Source organism: Pungitius pungitius, chromosome 17, assembly GCF_949316345.1.
Source record: "Pungitius pungitius chromosome 17, fPunPun2.1, whole genome shotgun sequence".
Taxonomy (NCBI): domain Eukaryota; kingdom Metazoa; phylum Chordata; class Actinopteri; order Perciformes; family Gasterosteidae; genus Pungitius; species Pungitius pungitius.
This window is the reverse complement of record NC_084916.1, coordinates 2,533,087-2,547,232: the sequence shown is the minus strand read 5'-3', so window position 1 is coordinate 2,547,232 and position 14,146 is coordinate 2,533,087. Positions and strand designations below refer to the sequence as shown.

General features: G+C 43.8%; 1 protein-coding gene across 1 annotated transcript; it reads left to right on the top strand.

Moving 5' to 3' along the window:
* Positions 1–5,839: 5,839 nt before the first annotated feature.
* edn1 (endothelin 1) lies at positions 5,840–8,140 on the top strand. The gene is made up of 5 exons (XM_037475170.2): positions 5,840–6,029; positions 6,214–6,367; positions 6,492–6,620; positions 6,738–6,842; positions 7,060–8,140. Exons 1-5 carry the CDS (start codon positions 5,969–5,971, stop codon positions 7,190–7,192), a joined length of 582 nt encoding a protein of 193 aa, XP_037331067.2. The 5' UTR covers positions 5,840–5,968; the 3' UTR covers positions 7,193–8,140.
* The last annotated feature ends 6,006 nt before the right edge of the window (positions 8,141–14,146 follow it).

Sequence of the window (14,146 nt, the reverse complement as noted above, 5' to 3'; positions counted from 1 at the left end):
TGAGATAACATGCGTCCATCTGGCCTGATCTCTCAATCTGAGAGGTGTCTCACAATACACATATGTGGCTGAGCAGCATCACCTAACGCGATTTACAAAACATGTAACGGGTTAGTGTGTTCCCCAAATCTCTGAATTAGCACCACGTTATATTACAACTCTAATTACTATATTTCAATCTATTATTTTGACTTATTATTAAAATATACATTAGTTTACAGGTAGCCTGAAGGAAAATCTTAAATGATCAGGGGTGCCCAAACTTTTTCATACCACTGTGAGTTATAGAAGTCAACCGACACATTCAAATACTCAGTGAGCTGCAGCGACACAAGTCCTCCTTTACTCATCATTCTCTAACCAGATTTAACAACTTTATCCCCGGACATTATTGCATGTATATGACTTATTTAGACAATACAATAATGAAACTGTAGATATAGTACTCTCTTCTTTATGACACACTATATATATTCATTTTTTTTTTACATAGTACGCCAAAGCGGTCGGCATCTCGTCTCCCAACATCCATCGGTTTAGCCTCCTCATCTGTCACTTTGATGTGTGCGTGTGTCATTGTACGTTAAATGAAAAGCTGGTCTCCAGATCGTAGACTGAGCCGCTCCGAGCACAGACTCATGCACTCTCGCTTTAGTTCTGGCTGTATTTCTTGTATTTCTCTGCAGAGACCTGAGCCCGGTTTGGAGGCCTTCCTTTGTGCTGAACCCCCCCCATCTACCCCCCCCCCCCCCCCCCCCCCGGCATGCTTTCTTTGTGTCTTAACTGTTTCTATTTGTATCATATGCTTTGTTTCATGTGACTGGTTTTGGACAAACTGTACTATGAGTTGTCTTTATTTCATACACTATCATGTCATTTATATGTTTTTTTTTATTTAATTATATTTTATTGTCCAATATACATGTTTTTAGTATAAATGAATGATTAAAATGTATGACTATTGTGACATTCTATTGTATGCCTTTTTGACTGCTTTTTTATAATTTACAATACTATCATATTGATCATTAACTTTTACTAAATCATTATGCTATGACTTTTATTCCTGAAAAACTATAATAACCTTTCATGGAACTACAAAATAACTTTATATTATATTCCATGACTAGCATATTTACTAGAACTATATCATTTTTCACTTTTCATGAGATTCTTAGATATGAATAAATAATTAAATTTGTTTGACTTTACCACTTAACACATAAATAAATCCTCAATACAGGACCAAACATTGTTGGACCATCAATGAGAGAAACGTGTCTTTAACAAAGAGATCCTTCGTGTTTCCCTCCGTTCAGGAGCGCCGCCCGCCTGCAGGAAGAAGCTAAAGCAAAGCGAAGGGAGCCCCCTAGTGGCCGTAGTCTGCTAGTGCTGAGGAAACAACAAATCCCCTCAGCGCTCTCATTCCAGCTGCTGTCTCCTGTCTGTCCTTATATTTACTCAAAATGGTTAACGTATGACAACACAGCATCAGTTCAACTAAAGTATTTTGATATATACACATTGCATTTTAAGCTGTGGCTGATGCCTCTTGATTACTTGTTAAATATTAAATCTCCAATAAAAAAGACTTTGCATTATCTAGACAAAGGGCTCCCTCTTCCTGGAAGCTGAGATGATGGGTCTCAAAAGTTTAAACTTTGATATGCGACACCATCCCTGCCTTTAAATGGGCTGAAATGCCTTTACTGTTACTGCAATTCAGAAAGGGTAGTATGTTGATATTCTATTTTCACTTCAGGGGCATATTGGACAATAACAGGAGACCCCAGCTCGTTATTACAGTTTGTTTGGAACCATTGTTTAAAAGAAGTAGCATAAGAAGTCTCTAAATTCAATCGTCAATTCTAATCGTCAATCGTATTATTATTAGGGCCGGGACTCGATTAAAATATTAATCTAATTAATTAGAGGCTTTGTAATTAATTAATAGAAATGAATCACATTTTAATTGCATAAATATTTGACCTGAGAACAGTGAGAAGTAATTTTTTTCACATGGATTTTTATTTTTGTTCAACCAATTCCAGCAGACAAGTGTAGAAATAGCATATTTAGAAATATAGTACTTTCCTGATCAACATTTGGGATTTGATTCTCTCTCCTCAAGGTGCCGTGTGTCAAACGTGTTTATTTCTTCCGGGATTTATTCTCCACTCAGCTGAGGAGGACCCTCAGACTGGTTTAGCTCCATAGGGGAGTCGGTATGGATCCTCTCAATTCACACGCGGGCATCAGCACACATGTCGAAAAAAGTGAAATAAGGATCACAGCATAAAAGTAGTGAAATCAACTAGGGCTTTATTAGAAATGCCATTATATGACTTTACTTGACCTGCAATTCTATTATAACGGTATGGAACGGTTGTGGATTCCAGCCTGAGAATCTATGAGAATTGAGGTTGGATTCAAAAGCATCAACAGGTGTGTGGTGGAACAGTGCAGGGAGATAGCAGGAAGGCTGAAGTGTGGAGGATCCTCAGTTCAAACCTGCTCTCTCAGAAGGAGGGTTTGGTTGCAGTCAGGGCTTCAAACTGTAAACTTTGAAACAGTTTTGAGGTTTAGTAAACAATCCCAAGGTCTAATATGAGAAACGGACACAATGAGGCATGTGCTTGAATAGCACAAGGGAACAACTGAAGGGCTGCAGGCTCCAACCTGCTGTCTGACGTTGTGGGTTCAAGCCCCTTCATGCAGACATCACTTCTGCTTTGGAAGAGTTTTGAGGTTTGAGTAGCAGTCTCAAGGTTAAATACGAGAAACAAAAATGTAATTTGTGCATGGTGAGGTAGTGCAGCACAAGAGCTGAGGAGCAACTGTCCTTACCTTGTGGGTTCAAGCCCAGTCTTGGGTTTGAGCCTTTGGCTTTACTTCAGGTTTGAGTAGCAATCTCAAGGTTAAATACAACAAACAAAGGGTTGGTTAGTGTGTGGTGAAGTAGCACAGCGGAAGAGCTGCTGACATAAGCCCCTGCACTGCATTTGAAGCTTGTGGGTTCAAGCCCAGTCTTGGGTTTGAGCCTTTGGCTTTACTTCAGGTTTGAGTAGCAATCTCAAGGTTAAATACAACAAACAAAGGGTTGGTTAGTGTGTGGTGAAGTAGCACAGCGGAAGAGCTGCTGACACAAGCCCCTGCACTGCATTTGAAGCTTGTGGGTTCAAGCCCAGTCTTCGGTTTGAGCATTTGGCTTTACTTCAGGTTTGAGTAGCAATCTCAAGGTTAAATACAACAAACAAAGAGTTGGTTAGTGTGTGATGAAGTTGCACAGTGGAAGAGCTGCTGACATAAGCCCCTGCACTGCCCTTGAAGGTTGTGGGTTCAAGGCCAGTCTTGGTTTTGAGCCTTTGGCTTTACTTCAGGTTTGAGTAGCAATCTCAAGGTTAAATACAACAAACAAAGGTTTGGTTAGTGTGTGGTGAAGTAGCACATCGGAAGAGCTGCTGACATAAGCCCCTGCACTGCATTTGAAGGTTGTGGGTTCAAGCCCAGATGTGTAAATAGCATTTAAAAGAGTTTTAAAGTTTAACTCACATGCTCAAGGTTAAATAGGAGAATTAAAGTTGTCAAAATGTGACCAGGACTGGTAGTGTAGGGGTGCAAGCTAGAGCCCAGAAGCCTCTGTGCGCACCGCCAGTGGGTTCAAATCCCGCTCGTGCCAAGTCTTGAGCACACTGCCGCGGAGGTAGTAGTGGGGGCATTGTCCCCACGGTTGTTTCAGAGAAGTGAACCCTAGGGGTTATGCAGAAAGATAAGGCGCGTTCACTTGAGTTATGATGGCATTGTCAAGAATGATGAAGAATCTTTTGCTGATGAATTGAATTTGATGTTAATTGCTTTGCTTTTGCCTTTAGCACTTATTAGCCATGCTACGTAGCCTATAGGGTTCCACCTTTTTGACGGGAGAGAAGGCCGGATGAGTCAGTAAAGATGAGCAGATGTGTCTCATTCAGTGGTCGCACTGACATGAAACTTATTACAGCCTCTGAGGGCATTTTTCAAGACAATCACATGTTTGTCTACTTCAGGGCATCCTGTGGACAACCTTAAACTGACAGTCTGGCACAGGGTGTAGATTTGTTTACCCTTTTTAGTGCATCCACCCTCCAATTCTCTGTTACATTCAAATTCAACTCACTTGTGCCTTTACCAATGCAGGAAGGATGAATAGCATGGTTGACCCTCCAAGATGCATTTTTTATAAATGTCAGTTACCCAAAACTAAAAAAGGATTTAGAGCCACCATGTCCCTTGAGGGTTGAACCCAGATAAGGTTTAAAGTACAGAAATTTGGGGCATTTGGCATTAGTGACAAGGACGTGTAGGTTGCTCCATCTAAGATCATTCCAGTCATGTCATGGAAAAAAAATATTGTGAAAAAAGTCAAAATATGTAGGGTCAAAAAAGAAAAGATGTTTTTAAATAATAGGTAAAACATTATTATAAAAAAATATATGTAAGGTCAATATATATATATATATAATATATATATTATTAGGGCCGGGACTCGATTAAAAATATTAATCTAGTTAATTAGAGGCTTTGTAATTAATTAATCAAAATTAACCGCATTTTAATTGCATAAATATTTGACCTGAGAACAGTGAGAAGTAATTTTTTTCACATGGATTTTTATTTTTGTTCAACCAATTCCAGCAGACAAGTGTAGAAATAGCATATTTAGAAATATAGTACTCTCAGAAATTCAGGTAGCCTATAGGTAAGTAGACCTTCTGTAAACTATGTTTTTTAAGTAGACCCAATACTTTCAAGTACATTCAGAACATTGGTTATTTTTTCAGACGTGGACTTAGTTACCCTGGTCCTTAAACCAGTCATCTGGTGCAGTGTGGGTTGGGTGTGGGTCCTTGTACTCGGGTCGGGCTAACGTCCACGCTAGCTGCTAATCGTTTTGCATTGAGGTGATACTTGAGGCTCGATGTGAATTCCTTGTTGCACAGCTTGCACACAACCACGCTCTTATCGACGCTTCCATCTGTGTGTTTATTATAATAAAATGTCCCATTCACGGGGCCACCCGACACGGTCTTGTCAGCTTCTTTGTTCATGTTCACTGTGGTTTGTTGTTGTCTGAAGTCATGAACGGTAGTTGGTGCTCCAGTATAATCGGTCCTCCGAAACTCATCCAGTGAGAAACGTTCACATTGTAATTAATTAATCGTAATTAACGCGCTAAAGTCCCCGCCCTAATTATTATAGCTTTTAATTGTATTTTATCTTTCCCACCTCCTCTCTGTATTCCTGGACGAATTCAATATTGTACATTTTACAGTAAATGGCTGCTTCTTCGATTTGGCCTATTTTTGTTTCATCATTTATTGATATTTTTCTTCATTAGGTGTCTTCCTTGCTAAATAATTTCCGATTCTCACTCAACTTCTTTGAATACAAACTCCTCTTGAGCTGTACCCAGCACTGCTTATAGAGTACTGATTACATTAAGCACTTCATATCTATTCTTTGTACACGTGTGCTTTAAAATGAACACCTAAACATCCGCGTGCCACAGCAGGGACACCCACCCTGTCGCTTTGCTGCCACCTGCCGGCTCAGAAGTGCACTTCATCCAAGAGTCCTACAACATACAGGTCGCATCCACCCAACCGGGGGAGGAGGGGGGGGGGGGGTGTCCCTCCATCCCCCGAGTCGGATCCGAAGGCTACTGGACCTCCTCAGCTCGGTCTCACGGCCACCACTAACAAACGTGCCCTTGTCTGCGTGCGAGCCCAAAGGACACATCTGCGCGTCGCTGCGGGGGGAGGGAGGGGGGGGGGGGGGGGGGGGGGGGGGGGAGCTCATGTATAAAGTCAAAGGGCTGCACATATGGGCCACATTGACAGAGAGACTCCACACTCAGCATCGGATTGAAACACTGGATGGTTATTTTGGCCACTACTGGAGGATTATTGGTTTTGTGGAGCCCGGAGTCATGGACATGTACATTTGGATTTCCGCGTTGTCAGTGATGTCCTCCTGGATTATGTGCGCAGGTAACTTTTGCGTGTTGGTTTTGACCTATTTAAACCCTTCTGTCCATATTGGTCTGATACCATCTGTATTACTTAAATGATTGTACAGTTCCCAATGTGAATCACGACAGCAAAGCAGCGTGAAATACAGTTGGGCCAAAATATGGTGCATTGTTTTAATAACGATCATTTCATTGCATTTCAGTGCTATCGGCCCCAGCTCCACGGACACCCACTGCCTCCCCCGACACGCAGCCGCGGCGCCATGTGCGCACCAAGCGCTGCTCCTGCGCCACTTTCCTGGACAACGAGTGCGTCTACTTCTGCCACCTGGACATCATATGGGTCAACACTCCCGAGTAAGTTAACGCCAATGGGTCACGCGCGTCTCTCCGGTGCTTCTTTTGCCTTTTAAACAGTCAATCGGAGTTGAGTCACTCATTGATTTGCTTGGTTTTAACCCGACTTCTGTCCCGCTTCCAGGCGCGTGGTCGCGTACGGACTGGGCAGCGCTCCCAGGACGAGGCGCGCGCTCTCGGATCCACGCTGCCAGTGTCTGCGCCAAAACGACACGACGTGCAGAAACTTCTGCCGGCCGGAGAGCCCCCCCAGGTAAACCAGCTCCCCGCGCGCCGACAGCAACAAGACACGCGCTCAGACACGCTGCAAAGTGTGCGGCACCTGTCCGCGAGACCCGACCCCACTTCTCACCGCGTTTTGTGATCGCAGGTACGAGACGTCCTCGGACACGGCGATCCGCGCCGCCGAGGCCGGCGCGTGCGCGGGGCCGCAGTGCAAACACAAGCTGGCGGGCGACTCGGGCCCCATGAAAAGGTACGAATGTCTCTTTGTAACTAGAACGTCACTTTTTGGGGTTATTTATTTGGCATGGTGAGCCTGCAGAGATTAAGACTGACCCTAAAGCGCCACATGGTGACTTCTGTAAAAGCCTGAGGTTGAACAATAGAACACTTGGTGAGAGCAATGTGGGCTACAGAGCTACAGATCCGAGTGCCTAAATGTTTCCCCGTGTGTCTGTGTGTGCGCGCAGGATGAAGAGCGGCATCAAGGAGCGGGTCTCGCCTGTGGCCATCAGGGCCCCCCCGAGTCTGCTGCTCAGGAAGTGGAGGGAGAGGCAGCGCCACCGGTCGAGGGCGTGGGAGGGCGAGGGCACGGCCTCCTAAACCCCACGGGTGACCTGGGGATGGGGGGGGGTCATTATCCCTTCACCCGAAACACCCCACAGACACACAAGGAGAGCCTCGCGGTGCTGGAGCAGGGAACCCTCAGAAGACACCAAGGACGTTCATCTCGCAGGGGTCACTGTCACCCCCTTTGGACTCAAAAAGAACGGATTACTGGAAGGATTTAAGGTGAATCCCTGTTGCAGGAAACGGAAACCACTGCGCTGTGTATGGATGAAGGCGGTCCTTAATATTATATTTCAAAATGTAATTGTTATACAAGATAGTGTGTGATAGGGTGGATGACGTGCCTTTATGCAAGGCACTTTACCACTGACTGAAACCTCTCCTCCATGTCTAGTCTTTGTAGCTGTGCCGTACACTAGCTGCTAGGACCGTGGTCATGCTGGTGTTATCAAAGATATCGTAATTTAATGATTTTCACTAAATATGTACGTGTTCCATTTATTTATTCTTTCCACACATTGTAATGTGATGGCCATATTGGTCCATCACATTTTGGGGTTTGTCATTTCTATGAAATGTTGTTATAAGTTGCCAAGTTTTGGCCATACTGAAATAAAATTTGTAAACCTTTTTATTTAAAAAAAAAAACAAAAAAAACACTGTTGAACTCCATCATTATTGTCTTTTGTATTGTCAGTCATGTGCAATGAATCGAGTCTCTGAAGCTAAACTGGAATGCTGACCTGAGAAAAGATGTCATCATCCAACAGAGGAGCCATGAAATGCTTATTGCAGATACGGTGTCATTCAGCCGAACCTTAGAGCATCCGCAGAGATCTTTAATTCATAAAGGAGCTTTCAGTAAATCTCTCATCCGGGAGAGGAATTCTCACTGTGTAAAAGTCCGAACTTCGGAGAAACAAAGTGAAGTATTTATTTAGAAATGAAATAAAAGATATGAAGCTTAAAATAAAATATCTATTCACCCAAAAGAAATGAAAAAGTTACTTTACCAACAAACCTGCACCTCACTGGACAGCAAACGCCTCGTGGGGCTCACCCGGTTGGATTAGAAAATAACACTTAACTTCTTAACTCTGAGGATTGAAGATGTTATTCTTATACATTTTTACCTTCGCAAGCCCCTTTAGAAAGACTCTGTTAAAGAGGAGCTTAAAGCGGAGTCCCCTCTCCGTTGTAAATACGAACGTTATACAAGTTGTTCTTGGATTGGGTTCAAACACAAGGAGCGCCTTCAACTCGCGGCCATCACTCATCGCGCTGCCGCTGGATCCGGCAGCCGCCAACAATCCAAAAGCAAACAGGTTGACGGGTCTTATCCCTGCAGCCCATTTAGCAAACAAAGCCACGGTGCATTCAGAGAGCTGTTGTGTCCAATCACAACACTAATGAGGTCACACTTTCCAGACGAGACCTACTTGCAAAACAATGGACACAATAGAGAGAAAGTTGCGATGACACCTCTGGTGTGTGTTTTGAACTTAATGCCATGATGCAAGTGGTTTTACAAAAGCACTGCTTTGCTTTTCAAACTCTACGACAGCGAGGCTGTAAAAACCTTTGGCTCTTCCCCCCAAAGCTTCATTTCATACTCAATAAAACATTTTACTTTGGTCCCTTTCACCTCGATGATTTTGACCAGTGGCGGCTGGTGGAAAATGTTCCAGACTGGACAATCTTATCAATTTCAGCAAACATCCCGGGTTGATTTAATGTAAATCAATTTCAATAATGCAGTTTAATATTTATTCCTACATGAAAAACATAACACTATTTTTGTGTTATATTATATTTCACACACAGATACATTTCTGCTTTAATCATTTATGAACAAGACGCATGATCCAACACGTTTGAGACCAAAAGTATTCAGAATCTTCAGCAAAAAAGTTTTAATTAGTATTTTGAAATGGTAAACGCATGTTCTTTAAGCTCATCATACTAAGTTGTTTTCATCTCAATCTGAAAAGTAATTCAGTCAAATAACTAAAAACAATACATTTCTGATATTTTGCAGAGTAGAAATATGGAATTTAATGCAACACTAAATGACAATGTACAACATAGGTTTAAACAATTATTTCACTGCATTTTTTGATAGAAAATAAGGGTTTGCATGGCTGAAATGATGGAGGTGAGTAAATTGTACTTAATGTGCTTGAGTGATTGGTTCCGGCCCCTTTGACACACGGGCGGCGTGGCTTATCAGGTGACCTGCCTCATCCCGTACCCTTTGCGTCACGAGCGAGCCGCGGCCTTGTCCTGGCCGCCGGCGCCCTGCCAGACGCCAGACGCCTCCACGTACCTGCACAATGCAGCCGGGGCCAAACACAATGGCACTTGCCCTCTGAGCTATGCAGCATCTACGCAAGGAACTCCCCTGAGACATTAGATCGAGGCCCAACTCGTTAGCGCATTCAATCAACAAAATACTCCGTAGGCAGCGAGGAATCTCCTCGACTTGACAGGAATTCTGCAGCTCAGCGGGCGAACAATAGGACTCCGAGAGGCACGTCTGGGCGGGGCGGGCCTCCGACGTTCCATCGACACCTGACTCCACCGCCGCACGCCCTGTTATTCAACCAGCACTCCCAGTTGTCCCAACGCGTGGCACGAAACCAGCGGGGGATTAAACCAGGCGGAGTCCGGACCCGGGACCCGGCTGCAGGGTTGAGCTTTTTACGCCGTGCTTTGTAAGAGCTAAAAAGAAAAAGGTAAAAACTTTTAACTTGAGTCCTTTGTGGTCGAATTTGACTTGTCATCACATTTGGGGCGAGAGGGGAGGACACACTTCTCAGAGCTGATTATGGGAACCTGCAGGTGTCTCTCAGCACTCTGTCTGCCTGTAATCCCACTTCAGTCCCACCCAGTAACTCCCCGCCTGCCTGCCAGGAGAACAACAAATGCTGAAAAGCATTACAGGACTTATCCACAGAGATATTTAAACTAGATGTCGTGATGAGTCGTGTTTGTGCTTCTACGGTTGGCTCTTCCCCGGCTTAACTTTATCGTAGTGCAAAGTCAAAAGGAGTGTTGGGGCGAGGGGTGGAGGAGTCCCACGTGGCTCATATGCACACTTCGGAGGGAATGTTTAGGATGAACTGTACACAGGTTTACAAAAACAAGTCAGTCTGAAATCCAAAATGAACTTGGTCGAGTGCATACACGTCACATTACTATAGACAGGTGATACACAATACATGACAATACATGCATGGGGAAATATGCACTTGTTTGGCACATTGCATTGTTGTGCCAAACAGGTGTTATTCTCATTGCGTTTCACAGGGAGCGATTCCCTGTGAAAGTGTATTTTATATCGAGTGAAACAAACCACAGTGCACCACTGACAGGAAGGTCCCTTTAAGCGCGATGATTTTGACCCTGGAAGATGTTCTAGAATAGGCCATCTAATCAATTTCAGCAATTATCCCGGGTTGATTTAATGCAAAAACATTAAGCTATCAAACACATTGAAATCCGTCCCCCACTTGCCCCAGAATGTCGACCTGTAGATACCAGCCTTGACGAGAATGCGCAACGTCTATTTAGAGACGCACATAAAGGCCCTCGATTTGACCCATATGTTCTCACTACTGTTATTGTCAACGCTGGGTGCGGATATATTTCGGAGCAAAAGTAAACAAAGTATTTGAGAAAACATTCTGCTGAGCCAACAGACGATATCCATCTGCAGGAGTAAAAATAGATAACAGGCAAACTCAATTAAAGCAGCCTGCAAGGTAACACACGTTAATAGGAACGTTCTTTTCTGTTTAGCTCTCCTTTATCACTGGGTTTGTTTACACTGCCAGGAGATTAAGCTCTTCTGTCACTTTTTCTTTCTTGCTCGGCTTGTCAACACAAGATGAAAATCCTTTCTAAAGGATGCAGGAGGTGAACGTGGACAGACATCGATGGTGTGTGTGAAGCCTTTTCCTTTGTGTGAAAAAGGACATTTGATCAGAGATCAATGCCGTTATCTCAGTTTTTGTTAATGTGTGTAAAATATCAAAGCAGTCTTTGGAATGACGGGTTGAAACAACACAACTGTTAGAAATGTTATTCAAGGATTATTTATCTGGAGCAGCTAATCCATCAGCAGACAAACGGTTTGATAGCATATCATGAACATCGCAGCACTTAAATTGTACTTATAATGGCACTTTCTATAACATGTTTTGTAACTGCTTATTTGATGAAAATTGTACTTTCTTGTTACTTGTTCTTCTGAGTTTGTATCTCTATGTGGAAATGCACTTATTGTAAGTCGCTTTGGATTAAAGCGTCAGCTAAATGACATGTAATGTTTATTTATTATGGCCATATTTAACAGCCCCAGATTCTCAAAAAGTTCTTAAGTTATTGGACAATTGGGTAAGATGTGGGCCGGGTGAGGGGAGTTTGGGGTCCCCTGCTGGAACTGTTGCCCCTGCGACTCAAACCCTGATCAGCGGTAGAAGATGAGAAGCAGGCAAGAAGTCTGGAGTTGAGTCACAATGTTAAATTTCCATTTAGTAGCTAGTTCATGGATCTCAGCAGGTGGACCAAAGAGGAGTCAAGGAAGGAGAGATGTTAACAAGCACATCATGCAGGAGACACCAGGATTGGCCAAGTAAACGGTTTTATTGATGTGATTCCCTGGAAGAGGACTAAGGTGAATGATCGCCTGCATAACAGCTACTGAAGTCTAGAACACCCCGGAGGAAGCAGGCGTGTCATCGTCAAAGTGTACAAGCGTAAACACGTGCAAACACTGGTAACCCTGCACGACATCAGGGCGGGACTAGAGTTGGACAAAAAGCATCCGTAGGGGCCTGATTGATCCAGCAACAAGGTTCTTTGGACAGATGAAACCAAGATGAACTCGGACCACAATGATGGGAAGAGAAGGGCGTTGAGAAGGAAAGCAACAGCAGATCACATGGTGCTGCTGTGAAATGGGTCGCCTGCGCGGGGAAAAACGGATATAATGGTAGGGGAAACACTGGAGGTGTATGGCTTATAATATAATTAGCACATTGTATATTTGCTCTTTGGATCTGTGTACAAACAAATGTCTTATTTGGTTTTTGGTGGATTTTCTTTAAAAAGCAGTCTTGCCGTCTTAATGCTAGGCTTGGCTAAACACAACCAGACACATGATTCAGGTATCATGAAAGATCCTCTCATCTTACTCTCAGAAAGGAAACACATTGGTTGTTTGAAGGTTTGTGGGTTTTTTTGTTTTTGGGCACATTGCTTTGTTTACGTCAGACTGAGACGTCAGGCCGACAGTTTCCACCCTTTTCCAGTCTTAATGCGACGCTTCGGCAAAACACGTCCCGACTTCCTCAATGTGCCCACAGACAGACATAATGGGATCTCCGGAAAAAGGTCAAGGTATTCCACAGCATCACACTGCCGAAAGGATTCCCAGAGACCCCGAGCACAGCCGACCCGGCCGGATAAGACCTGGATGATTCCAGAGGCCCTCCAGCGCCTCTCTGCCACCCAGCGGCCAGTCAGCAGCCGACCCGGCCCGGCTGTAAACACAGGACCTCTGCCCAGTCATAAACGTCTGGGTTGGAGGCATTGTGTCAGGACTTGATATGCTCCCATCATCGTCCTCTTTAGCTCGGTCTTTCGTTGCATGCGGCCGTGCCAAGACAGTTGCTCATGTCGAGTACTGGAATATTACGTTTCCCTCAATTGACACAAAAACAGAATGTGTTGCATGATCTGACGGCAGAAACAGTAACACAGGCTGCTGCATGATTCACTAGCATCACTAATATCTCTGAAAATATTTTTATATCCTCACATTCTCAAGGAAATCTATTCAAATGGTAACAATCATAATTCAATACAGTTCAAGGAGTGCCTGGGCAGTTCAGATTGCATAACACAGTGACATGCTTGTAACTCAAGTGTTGTTTGAAAGAGTCTGATGATTGATGTAGTTCAGTGGAAATTCAAAAAGGTGGAATCCCATCTCGAGGAGGGAAATAAGAGCGAGTAAGGCATGCGGGACGAGCTGCAGAATGAGGTCTATAAATACGGGAGCTCACAGGAAAGAGACGACTCTTAGCGATGCTACGTGGACGCAAACCGGGACGTAAACACTGGGATTCTTTGAAGTGGCGAGCGGCGCAGGCCGACAGGTCTGTGCAAGGAGCCGTGGCTCTCAGCTGGGTAGTTTCCCCATTTGATCTGCTCTACATGCCTATTCCTAAATATGATGAATGGACGTCATGAAGTCTCCTCCACCTGTCACTCCCAACCTTAATGAAGATTTATCCAAGATCAGGACAGCTCTCACGCTCAAGTTAGCAAATATCTTACAAGGACCACTAACATAGTACCACAACACTCTAGGATAGGACTTTGTGAACATGCTGCTAGTCACCTGGCAGCCTCATGGCCACCACATGCGAATGGATCCGAGTGAGATCAATTCACCCCTAAACCCAGTTTTTGTTATGCTAAGCTAAGCTAAATGTCTTGAATGAAGTAGAAGTTTGGACAGTAAATGAATCATTTTGTGTTACAGAATCCAGGTTGAAAACCCCTTTTTTACAACTACAATCACCGTGAATATAAAAATAAGCTGCACATCAAACAGACCCTTCAGTAACTCATTTTTTATGAATGAGACATTTGAGGATTTGAAGACACACACACACACCAGAGAAAGAACTGCATTATAAGGAAGACATGACCCATGACCTCATTCCCAGTTACTTTGCAGTGAATTACTAAAAAAGGGGCTGTAATTTGCTGATGTAAATGATACGTATAGCTTGGCCAAAACCCTTGAAAATCATCTCCAAGGCTTAGAGGTTACACACATCAGTGATAAACCCAGCTGTTACCGTGACCTTCGTTGGGTTAGGGTTATTGAAGTTATGCCTCTTTTTTTTCCCTCTCCTTGTTGCTGTAACACATTCCTGGCATATCTTCTGCAGGACTTTGTCCCATTTCCCA

What these genes read in the sequence shown, in the direction of transcription:
- edn1 (XM_037475170.2), top strand. Translation starts at nt 5,969, where the DNA reads ATGGACATGTACATTTGGATTTCCGCGTTGTCAGTGATGTCCTCCTGG. An exon ending in CGGCCGGAGAGCCCCCCCAG is followed by an intron (nt 6,621 to 6,737) that starts GTAAACCAGCTC and finishes TTGTGATCGCAG; the next exon opens with GTACGAGACGTCCTCGGACA. An exon ending in GACTCGGGCCCCATGAAAAG is followed by an intron (nt 6,843 to 7,059) that starts GTACGAATGTCT and finishes GTGTGCGCGCAG; the next exon opens with GATGAAGAGCGGCATCAAGG.